The following is an 11,270-nucleotide window of genomic DNA, read 5'->3' on the forward strand; positions in this document are numbered from 1 at the left end:
TGTCTAGAGTTGTTTGTGTTTAATAATGCCGGCAGCTCCAGACACTGCAACCCCCCACCCCACCCCCCACCACTCCCAGCAGAGCTGCCTCTCATGTAGTCTCTGGACTCTCTATGCATTAAGGATGGCTGTGGATACACAGGGACTGGATGCAAGTGAGTGGGAAGTGATTGTTCTATCAAAGTATGATCCTTTTTCTTTTTTTTGCGTCAAAAAATGTTCTTACTTTATTTACTTTTGTTTAACACAGAGCAGAATGTTGTTGTTGATTTAGTTTAAAGAGGATTGTTTATTTCTAGGTAAAAGGTATGACCAGGGACTTTGTGGTACAATCACACCCCACACACAGCTGGGGCAGTTACCAACGTAAGTGAGTTGGAAATGAGTTTGGAATAACATTAATTCAATATGTAAAGCCTGAGAGTATATGTGCATCACAAATATTCATTTAATGTACCATATCCAGTCTGCCTTTATTGTTCTTTGCATACCCTTGTGTTTTCTTGGATATTAGCAACACCTACGTAAGACACTAGACAAAAGCAGAACATCAAAACGCTTTGTCGCAAAGAATATAACTGCATCAATCAATGGTCTCCCTCTCTCTCTCTCTACTTCTATTTCTCAAGTGAACTCTTTATCAGTTGCATAAGTTAGTAATGAAAGATGGATAATGCCCATCCTTTTTAAATCATTTTCAATTTATATTGTCCGTTGATTTTTATTATGCTGTGCATGAAATTCATTTAAATCAGTGAGATTCATTGCAAACATCATTGTTAATAATTACCTAAATTATTTTAGCATTTCTATCCAGTAGAATTAACTGGCGAATTAACCAGAACGCCAGGTATACAGAAAACACTATGTGCAATGTGAATTCAAGTGGCAGATACAGTATTTGAAATACATGTTAAAGGCACAGGACAAAGTCTTCATAATAGTTCATTCCAGGTTCTTCCCCTGACTAGTATAGTTCCACCTTAATCGAAACTCCATCTATGGTGCTCATGCAGTTCGCCATTACCCTGAATCCGCAGCATCATTTTCGCACCACTTTACGTTGCCTTGGCAACGGAAGGCGGGCATGTCAGGATCTCCGGAACGAGCTTGTGACAACACGGGATAGAGGTACAGAGTTTATCGCGGTATGGCACGCAAAATTGTTATTTCCGCTTATTTAGGCTTTAAGAGAATTGTTGCACCAAATACGAATTACGTTTAGCTTGTATTGCAGATGACCGGTTATTGTCGCTAATATAGCGCCCTACACTTGCACATGGATTATAAAGGTAATGATCCATTATAACCTACAACATCTTATAAAATACATCAAATAAGAAAATGTTTAATAGCATGTATCGGAGTTACTTTTGGCTTAGCCTATGGCCTATAGCCGCCACCGTGGCTGATGTCATTTGTGACTCTAGCAGTAGCAAACCGTCTTGTTTTTACGCAGAAGCTAAGTACCTCCCCCACAACAGCGTCGCTTCGGCTTTGAAAAATGTAGCCAAACTTGAACGCGCGTGCTCAGACAAGACACTTTTGACAAAGCAAACATGGCGGGTGACAAGGTGAGAGAGAATGAACCGACAGGCGTAACTTTTTGAGTATTCTAAGTGTCTCAAGCCAGGGTACCCCGTGATATGGTCTTAAAACATATATACGTGTGCAGACCTTTTGTTTAATCTTTCCTGTGTTTGTGCACATTGTCCTTTGTTAAAGTTGTGCTAGCTGGCTGACTAGCCATAGGTATCCGGCAAAATGCTGAACATTACTAGCGGTACTAGTGTAGAGTTCTGTTTTACAAAGCGAATTGAGCAAAGTGGTGCTACTAATGCAATTCTCGTAGCCGACGTTATATCCAAAGCTACAGATTGCTACTAATGTTCTGAAAAATGAATGTGCAGTTGTAGCTACAGTCGGTTACTTTCATAAATCGAAGACTGACATGGAGACTTGCATTTCAATAAAATCGTTTTTAGATTTGATTGATTTTTCTTGAAAATATGTGTGTCTTCTTACAGTTCAGTAACTGCTCAGTGCTGGACTGATTCAAAAGCACATTAACGATGCCCATTCTTGTGTTTTAGGCTAAGTGAATTGACACTAAATGGTAGCATGAAAAATGGTGTGGTGATTGGGCACACCCTGTGACTCATAGCACTCCCTCACTATCTTCCCTTTGCATTGAAATTTATAGATGCCGTTTTGAGGACATTAAGCCTTAGGCACAGTTAGTAAACATAGTTGAGAGACACATCTCTCACTGACATCAGCTGTGGGTGAAAGAGATTAATGTAGGTGTGTAAACCCACTTAAAGGCACAAAAGCTACACCTAGCTAGGAAAAGGCTTTAGACTTCCTGTCATAGTCAAATGATCCATAGTCAAGCCAAGAATGTAGTTTGCGACTATAGGACCCTGCATATGTAACAAGTTAGAGATTTGCCTTAGGCCGAGGTGGGATTTGAATGCGGGCCTCTCACCCGTCAAAATATTCCATAGACAAACTCATTACCAGTCAGCTAAAGGCGAAATCGCCCCTAGCCATGGGCAACGTTGTTATTTTTGAATTTGAGCGTTACGTCGCCAAAGAGTGTTGTCTACAAGACCTTTGCTTTACTGCGCCTTCACTGTGCTTCAGTAGCAAGCTAGCCGAGCTATACCCGCTACACCTGCACTGATACCTTTACCACCTGAGACCCACAGATAGCCATTTTCCCTTTGTGCTATATGGTCACTCCGGGAATTAAGTGTTGGTCCGGGCAGGTAGCGGTTATCACCCGCTCTCTTTCTCTGACGCTGTCCCAGGATCCTCTGAGCCGGCTGATGGACCTGGCCGAGCTGAAGGACCAGCTGGATGACCTTCAGAAGCGCATGGAGGACGAGGTGCAGGCCGGAATCCCTCAGGTGAGGGTCCGCGTATCGCCCGTCCGCCGCAACGCACCCTGAACCGCTTGCATTTTGCTCAGAGGGCTTCTTTTTTCTTGAGATGGTCATTACCAGTCAAGGGAACTGAGCCTGGTCTTCCGGTACATAGCGCGGCAACGTTATCACATATTCTGCTACCTTACTCTTTGTGTTGCTGATCTGGTGTCTGTTATCGATCATAATGACTTTTACATGGATCATTCTCTGGTAAGCATTCAGAGCAAAGTGTCTGATGTGAAAAGGTTACTGGAGATGTGGGTAAATGTTTACAGGCAGTTTGCCTCAGCAGATGAAAAACTCAGGCACAGGCCAGTCCTTAATTTCTCCCCAGGTCTTTATTTTTAATGGGATAAAACCCTGACATAATTACCTGATGGAGGCAAACCTTGAGGAGTGTTTGTGTTACAGCCTGTGTGCATCGTAGTTTTTAAGACAGACTCTTTGTCATGGTGTCCAGTGTGATGGCCTCTCCTTGTTAGCATGTGTGTGATGTAATGCTATAAATGTAAATACATGTGTATGTTTGAGAGAGATTAGACATTTGAGATTGTGGTCTTGTTAAGGGGGGTCTGTGTATATGTGTGAGGGGGAGATGAGGTACAGGAGCCTGAGATTTTTTTTGTCTTGTTCAGGGGGGCAGTGTGCTGGCCTCTCCCTTCTTGAAGGGCTTCGTTGCGGGGTACCTTGTGGCCAGGTTCCGCTCTTCTGCTGTTTTTGGGGTGATCGTGGGGACCTGCACTGGCATCTACGCTGCGCAGAACTACAAGGTCCCCAACATCGAGAGGACCTTCAAAGACTACTTTCAGAGAAGGTCCAAGTAAAGCAGGAAGAGAGTTCCATTCCATCTCCAGGAAGGACAACCATCATCTTTCTTCACATAGTGCCAAAGTGAACTATTTTTTCGTCCTGTTTATACTGGAATAATTTTTTAATATTCCGTATTAAAATATTTGAGTAGAATAATGTGGGTATTTGGGACGTGGTGCATAAGGAAAATTTGGGTCCATTTCAGGGGTCTAAGCATTAATCTCAGTGAAGGTGTGATGTGCTTTCCTCAGCATGGGGACCCAGTTCCCCCCCCCACCCCCCCAAAAAATTTTTGTCATCACAATTGTCGTTATTGTGCCTCTGGAATTACTATGCAACCTGTACACCAGGAGTGCTGTTTCTGGAGCGTGTGTCTACTCCAGTGCGCTTGCCTGTTGGCCATTTACTGTATTACACTCTACTTGCATACAGCACTGCAGAATTAAGTTAGCGGTGGCTGGAAGAGAGGCTCATCTCTCTCACTGTAGATGACTTTGCAGTCTCGGGCACCTGGCGTGCTGTTGGGAAGAGCTCACGCAACAGTTGGAAGCACCCCTGGAAGCACGGTACAGTTTTTAGCCCAGGGAGGATCAGTTTCTGTATTAGTTTTAACAGATGGTCATAGGAGGCCTTTCTAAATTGTTTGTGGTCATAGTCTTGGGGTGATTTCTTGTCTACTGGCCTCCTAAAATGCCAAGTGCAGCTGCCTATTTAATCTGTGACAATCAAGAGGAAATTAGCATTTTTTCATTTGACATATATATATATATATATATATATATATATATATATATATATATCAACTCAACCATATTTCTACACCTTTTCTGTGCCTTCATTAACTCCTTGCTGGAGTAACATTGGAAAAAAGCTTTTTGTTTAGTACCCCTGCTGAGTCAACACCCCCGTCTTATGGACACTGCAAGAATTGCAATTCTGGATGCACAATCTGTCCAATTCCCCAGTGCTGGACAATTTTACCAGTGCACTTAAGCATTGTCCTGAACAGGTAAACTCGGCCAAGAATGAGTTTTATGTTGTTATGTCGATTTCTTACCCAACAAGAGTCCCATCGCGGAAGGTCCACCCGACACAGGCGTGTTTTGTCTTTTGTCTTCTCACGTTTCGGTGAGGGTTTTTTTTGTTGTTGTTGAAAACGGGCTGTGCTGCGGAGTCTGGAGACTGCTGCACCTCTCCAGAAGTTTGCCCAGCAGTGCTAAATGTGTCAGAAAGCTCTTTGAAAGGCAGTGTTCCTATCTTGAGTCTTTTTCTCCAAGCGAAAGAGGCGATGCACTTTGGGGACCACCCTGTCTAGCTGTTACACAGTTAAACTCCGTGGCCTGCGCTGCCTACAGAAAAATGTCAGTAGCTTGTCGACATCTCAAAACTCACAACTGCCTTCATTATTCTTCTATAGTTTGTAAGCAATGTGCACCCTTGTTTATCTTGCAGTATTTTTCGATTTTGAAATTGCATGGGTCCAATACGTACTACAACCTTTACATATAGATAAGGTTCTTCATAGTTGCGTACATATTTTTTTGTGGTTATGACAGTTTTTTATTTAATGTTCAGACAAAAGAATTCATCATTCGCTAATGAATATAAGGCTTGTTGATCAAGCTTTGTGCATTTGTGAAAGTCACAGCAGAGAATGTATGTGCTGTACTTTTATAAAGTGGAACCCAAAATTTCAGATTAAATCCCAATAAAACATTTTCAAGTGAAGAAACATTTGTTTTGTTTTATTTTAACATGAATAAATAGACAGTATTTGAAAAAGGCCTATGCAATAGAAAGATAATTTATAAGAGAATTACTCCGAATTTCTGCCCTTTTTGCCCCCGTGTTCCGGCTCCACATGGATCATCTAGAGTAATTATCTGATCAGACTCATACTTTATCACTGATGCTGGATATTTACAGCACAAAAGCAATTCAGGTTAACCTGTCAGGAGGAACCTTGGATAAAATAGCAGGATCCACCTGGGGTCCAAACCAGCAACATTCTGTTCACTAAGCTGCTGCTCTGTATACAGCCAGAAGGTAGAGCTACAGAAAATAATAATAATGAGAAGAAGAAGAACAATAAATAGTGCTGATTGCCTGGTCTGCCTGCAGGTCTGGCTTTAAAACCTGAGGGACCCCACTTTAAAGTAATGATTAATAATAACTGACAAATCACCAAAAAGTGGTTTGTGCTTTATAAATACAATTTGATCGATCGACTCCTATTGGCCAAATATATTGCCTCAGGGGATCGATGATTTAGGAGCAATCATGACTTGTACATGCCCTGGACGGGCTCAACCTTGGAAACCTGGCTATGGTGGTTAACTGCAATCTTGGTTTGGCCAACAGCCATTTTGTAAAAACCAATAAATTCTACACCAGCATTTCAGCAGAAAAAGGGAAAATAGCCAAGTTTATTTGTTGCCTCTTATATTCATATTCCATCTCTCCGTCTCCACCAGACCTTCTACACTTCAGCTTAATGCATGATTTAGTACAGTCAAACAGATGTATGTGAGTGTAGGAATATTCTTATCTAAACACAAAGTTTTTGAGCGACTGCATGTGTCATTGTAACACCGTCCTATATAATAACCTGAAACCAAATTATCATTCACAAGGTTTCCAAAAGCATTTCAGAAAAGAAAAATAAACAACGAAACAATGTCACTTTTTGTTGTCAATCAAGACATTCCAAAACCTTTATAGTTACTTTTTAGTCTATACTTTCTTTCAAATGAAGCGACCACCCAGCGGATCTTATAAGCACAGTTCAGTTAGTTAATGATACTTAAGGAAAGTTAAAGCTTTTTTTTTTCTCCTGGACATCTTGGTGGATAACAGCAGTGAGACTCCTGCTAGCACAGCCCAGGGTTTACTCCTCATTTACTCATCTGGAAAACAAGGGAGAAGAAATGTAAGGACTACCCACAATCCCTGTGGGGCAGGGGATGTAAGGACTAATATAAGGACTACCCACAATCCCTGGGGGCAGGAGATGTAAGGTCTAATATAAGGACTACCCACAATCCCTGGGGGAGGAAATGAAAGGTGTGTGTGTGTGTGTGTGTTTGTGTGTGTGTGGGTGTTTGTGTGTGTGGGCGTGTGTACGTGGGTGGGCAGGTAGGTGTGTGTGTATGTGTGTGTGTGGGTGTTTGTGTTTGTGTGGGCGTGTGTACGTGGGTGTGTGGGCGTGTGTGCATGTGTTTGTGAGGCTGGACATGCTCTGCTGAGCCCTGATCAAACTTACCTTTCATCTCCATCATGCTTGGCATGGCAGCCATGCGGGACATAGCTGCAGGAACAGGACAGTCATGTCACTGGCACGCAAGTTTAGGATCAGCTCCACGTGGCAAATGTTACTTAGTGATTCATTTTTAAAAAATTTAACCAACCCACTCCCTCTCTTTTTCTTTACTATTAACCTGGGGGCAGGGCAGGGGCGAGGCCGGGGGCGGGCTTACCCCTGGACGTGCCTCCACAGAAGACTTTTCCGGGTCTGGCAGTGCCTGGGATCCTCTGGCCCAGGGGATTCACACACCAGCAGAACTTGGGGTTCTGGTTACACTGCATGGGCAGGAAGTTGCCCTGCTCGTCACACTGGGGACGGAAATCGTCCGGCCCCGCCTCCACGACCTGCTGCACGCACAACTTTGGGATGCTGGGCTCTGACGGGGAGAATTGTCAACGTTCAGGGATGAGTAGTCCAAAACATGAGTGACATGATGATGTGTGTGCATGTGTGACAGAGAGAGAGAGAGATAGAGAGAGAGTAGTGAGTGTGTATGAATGTGTACAGTGTGTGTGTTTGTGTTTGTGCGTGTGAGGCTGGTATTTACCGTCCTTTGGTTTAGGGTCCTGAAACAGAACAGAAAGTCAGTTAATACTGGTCCCTGTTTGTACTTGACTGTTTCCCTTTTCTTGCCATTTACTACCCTCCTCAGAAGTAAGGAATAATTTTAAGAGTACTTAAAAAGCAGTACACTGGTAATACAGAAAAAAAACAGAGAAGATTTAGGGTGTTTGTGCTGCATTATCAATGGAATAGAAGCACTGACTTATTTCCTAAAAGACTGCCATCTGGTGGCTGTACACTCTCACTGCAACAGCAGGATGAAAGAAGCCTACCTCACTCGTGTCATCAGTCATGATGGACATGCTGCTCATTGGCAAATGCATGGCCATGCCAGAAGAGGAGCCTGGAATGTAGAGAAATAACATGATGAATAAAAAAGAACTACATTAAGTACTTCATTATAAATTACAGAACCCAAGAAGAATCCTCAAGAAAAAGTGTTGGATCAATTCTGTGAGGGCCACGGAGAGGGTCAACGATTTGGGCTTTCGGTGACAGTTTCAGTTTGAAGGGACGTCACTCTTTCCAAACCAAATCTAAACTCCAAATGTGAAGAACTTTAAGAGCAAACATTATTCAATTCCTCACAGCCATTTATGTAAAATGTCATTCTTGTCTTCTTGTAGTATTTCCAGTGTTCATAATTTGCCGGACAATTTGACAGTATAACATATGCCAACGAAGGCATTTTTGCTGAAATGTAGTTTGAATAAACACAGCAAGAGGAAACCTGAGTGAACAACTTTCTGATTTTTCATTATTTACATTTTGTTAGCCTGCAGCACTTTATCTTTTATGTGTACACCATTTTTATGTTCATAATAACATATGCCAAACAATCACAGAGATTTCATATTGCTATACTACATCATATCAATATAAAACATTTTTTACACAAAAACACATTTCTTGGTAGGTCTCTGTATGTAAAACTACATCTAACAGGAAACAACAGGTGATATTTTCCATTTCTGTACGTCGTTGTTGATAAGACCGTCTGCTAAGTGACTGCAATATAATGTTGTTACGGTTACTCTCAAGCCCCCGCAAACATAAGCGATGCCGACACCAAGGTTTCCCAAAACTAACCAATAACTTTATTCAATTACAAAAAGCAATACTAAAATAGCTGCAAAACACCAGATAAAATCAAGACCCGGCCGTGGTCGAGAGGTGAGGAGAAAAAGTCCCATCTCCTGAGAAGCCGACTCCAGACTTCTTAAAAGGGCACTGCCACAGGTGCTCTCAATTAACTGTAACAAGACACACACGTGTCCAAACGGCCAGCGCCCCCAGCTGAGGCGGAGGGACGTAACAAATGTAATGTTATGGAATGTCAGCTATGGTCTCAAAAATACATTTTTCTTTATTTTCTTGAGAAAGGAATTTGTGTACTTTTATTGTCTGAGAGTTAACACAAATCAAGTTATGAAGTAAAAATTTGCATTTTCCAAAAGGATTAAAATCTAAAATTAGTTTTGTTTTATATTGTTTTGTCCCAACTCCCTGGAATGAGAACTGGGACAGAACAAAAGTGATTTGCCACTTTTACTTCAATAGATTTGTCAAATCTTAGTGATCCTTGTTTCTGCTTCTTAGGGTTTTTTCTTCTTGTTGTGAACTTTTCATAATCTATCATATCCTGCTAATAAAATATTGCAATATTTATTATAAAACAAGATAAAACCCTTAAAAGAAGCAATGCTACCAACTTGTAATAATTCATGTAAATTTTTATAAACCTTTCAAGAAGCCAAGGGAAACCAATAACCTGCAAGTGCAGTTCTAGAAAAGAGGGTTTTTGTTTGATATCAGTGGTGGGTTTTAAAGCAGTGGCACAAGGGGTTTAAACGCTGAGAGATCCGGAGAGTACGGTGGATTCATAATCCCCATAATGGGTGAAGCTACAACAAATTATCAGTCGCTCACTTGATCTGAACCAGTCAAGAGACTATTTACTCAGGAGAACGAGCTGCTGAGTCTTCATGTTCTGCCCCACCCCGCCTGGTCTGGCCTTTTCCCACCCTCACCAGATTGCCGATGGACCATCTCCTTCTTCAGAGAGTTGGCACTATCCTCCAGAGCGTTGATCTGAGACTTCTGGCTCAAGAGGAAGTAAGCGGTGAGCGCCTGGCCAGCAATGAGGGCACAGGCCAGCACGGTGATCCCAGCCACCTTCAGGGCTCTCTTTGTAGAGTCACTGCAGGGGGCGACAGAGAGCAAGAGAGAGCTGGATACCTGGCATAACTAAGCTTTAACCTCTCAAAGAGGGAGGCAATCATATTTACCATAGTTATTGGTCTTTTAAGAAGCAGGTATCAAAAATCAACCAACTGCTGTTTGTGACTGGAAAATACATTCGAGTAGTCCAGGGGACTTCTCAGATTCACAGACCTGCCCACCTCCATATGACATTTTTCAATAAGTCATTTGATGACATCAGCTGTTGCTAGGCAGGTACTTCTCTGAATTCTCAAAATGTTCTTATAAACTCCATGAATCCTCAGAGGAGGAACATATAAATAAACTCTACTGTTAAACTACATGCTAAAATACTGCAGTGCATTAATGATAGAATAGAATAGAATAGAATAGAATAGAATAGAATAGAATAGGGCACATACTATTGATTTGACTATTTTTCATATGGTTTTGAAGCATGTCCTGTGAATGTTCTTACAGAACAAAGACATTCGTAGTAAATTTATTTATTTAAAAAAAAACATATGTTTTTCCATGCATTTATAGTGATGTATTCCTAATTGTAATTATATTACTGTTAGGATAAATATTATGATTTTTATTTTATTTATTTATTTTTTAAAGTATTATTATTATTTTTTAGTACATGCTCATTAAAAGTCGTTGTACATTTGAAAGCTAATCTATTATTCTACTCAAGTATCTCTTTAAGGGCAACAAAGAAAAATTAATATATAGGCTACCGTGATAACAATTTGAAATGAGCACACGGATGGAATAGCACGGCGATTAATTAATTAATTATGGTCGCTATAGGCTATATTCAACTGCAAAAGTTCAAATATTCCTCTCACCCCCCGTCAGGTCCCATGTTGACCGACGTTTGAGAAGAGAGGAGCGGCTGGTGCTGCTGCTGTTCAGGCATCCTGTTGCGGCGTTCTTGCTTTAACCTGCGATTCGCTTAATATTATTTCGAAGTGGACGTTTCCAGGTTGCATACGGTTTTTAATCTATGCAGGGCATAAACGGAACTGAGAGTAATTTAGGCGGGGAAAGCCCCAAACTCTTACGTGCCGCCTTAGTGTTAGTGGCAAAGCCAATCGGTCTCCGTTCTTATTTGCTCTCCTCGTAGCGTCATCAGTTGATAGTGGCAGAACACACGTAGGAGCATTCGCATATTGAACTTGCAGAGACCGACCAGCGGATACATCAAAGTGACGGGAAGAATTCATTTATGAATAAATCACTTCATTAAAATGTTCATCTAGTCTACACCTTGATGATGCATCAGTCACAACACAATAGTAGCGTAATATTTCAAATTACAGCTAGCAGTACTAATGTTAATCGCTCTTTACAGGGAGTGCACACTTGCTATTACTTTCTTAACATCTACTTCTTAATGGCTCATCGTTATTATTATTTATTGCACTGATTTCAAGTACCAAAAGCTTCCTGAA

General features: G+C 41.5%; 2 protein-coding genes across 4 annotated transcripts; one reads left to right on the top strand and one right to left on the bottom strand.

The window, feature by feature from the left end:
- The first annotated feature begins 25 nt into the window (after positions 1-25).
- On the top strand, positions 26-5,468 carry LOC118235578 (SLC35A4 upstream open reading frame protein-like). Of its 3 annotated transcripts, none has more exons than XM_035433053.1 (3): positions 26-155; positions 2,814-2,912; positions 3,566-5,468. In XM_035433053.1, exons 1-3 carry the CDS (start codon positions 150-152, stop codon positions 3,752-3,754), a joined length of 294 nt encoding a protein of 97 aa, XP_035288944.1. In that variant the 5' UTR covers positions 26-149; the 3' UTR covers positions 3,755-5,468. The 3 variants fall into 3 exon arrangements, with proteins under 3 accessions (XP_035288944.1, XP_035288945.1, XP_035288943.1); XM_035433054.1 differs by lacking the exon at positions 26-155 and adding an exon at positions 790-1,131; XM_035433052.1 differs by lacking the exon at positions 26-155 and adding an exon at positions 1,188-1,574.
- Positions 5,469-6,136: 668 nt separating this feature from the next.
- On the bottom strand, positions 6,137-10,839 carry cd74b (CD74 molecule, major histocompatibility complex, class II invariant chain b). The gene is made up of 7 exons (XM_035433051.1): positions 10,665-10,839; positions 9,639-9,808; positions 7,881-7,951; positions 7,592-7,610; positions 7,217-7,420; positions 7,003-7,047; positions 6,137-6,646 (listed from the first exon to the last, which is right to left on the bottom strand). Exons 1-7 carry the CDS (start codon positions 10,733-10,735, stop codon positions 6,639-6,641), a joined length of 588 nt encoding a protein of 195 aa, XP_035288942.1. The 5' UTR covers positions 10,736-10,839; the 3' UTR covers positions 6,137-6,638.
- Between the last annotated feature and the right edge of the window lie 431 nt (positions 10,840-11,270).

The sequence above is a fragment of the Anguilla anguilla genome, chromosome 9, assembly GCF_013347855.1.
Source record: "Anguilla anguilla isolate fAngAng1 chromosome 9, fAngAng1.pri, whole genome shotgun sequence".
NCBI classification, from domain to species: domain Eukaryota; kingdom Metazoa; phylum Chordata; class Actinopteri; order Anguilliformes; family Anguillidae; genus Anguilla; species Anguilla anguilla.

Excerpts from the sequence above, each read along its gene's own strand:
- LOC118235578 (XM_035433052.1), top strand. Across the intron at positions 2,913-3,565 it reads TGCAGGCCGGAATCCCTCAG|GGGGGCAGTGTGCTGGCCTC; the intron begins GTGAGGGTCCGC and ends TGTCTTGTTCAG.
- cd74b (XM_035433051.1), bottom strand. The coding sequence starts at position 10,735 with ATGCCTGAACAGCAGCAGCACCAGCCGCTCCTCTCTTCTCAAACGTCG. Across the intron at positions 7,952-9,638 it reads GATGGTCCATCGGCAATCTG|GCTCCTCTTCTGGCATGGCC; the intron begins GTGAGGGTGGGA and ends TCTACATTCCAG. Across the intron at positions 7,048-7,216 it reads CTGTGGAGGCACGTCCAGGG|CTATGTCCCGCATGGCTGCC; the intron begins GTAAGCCCGCCC and ends CTGTTCCTGCAG.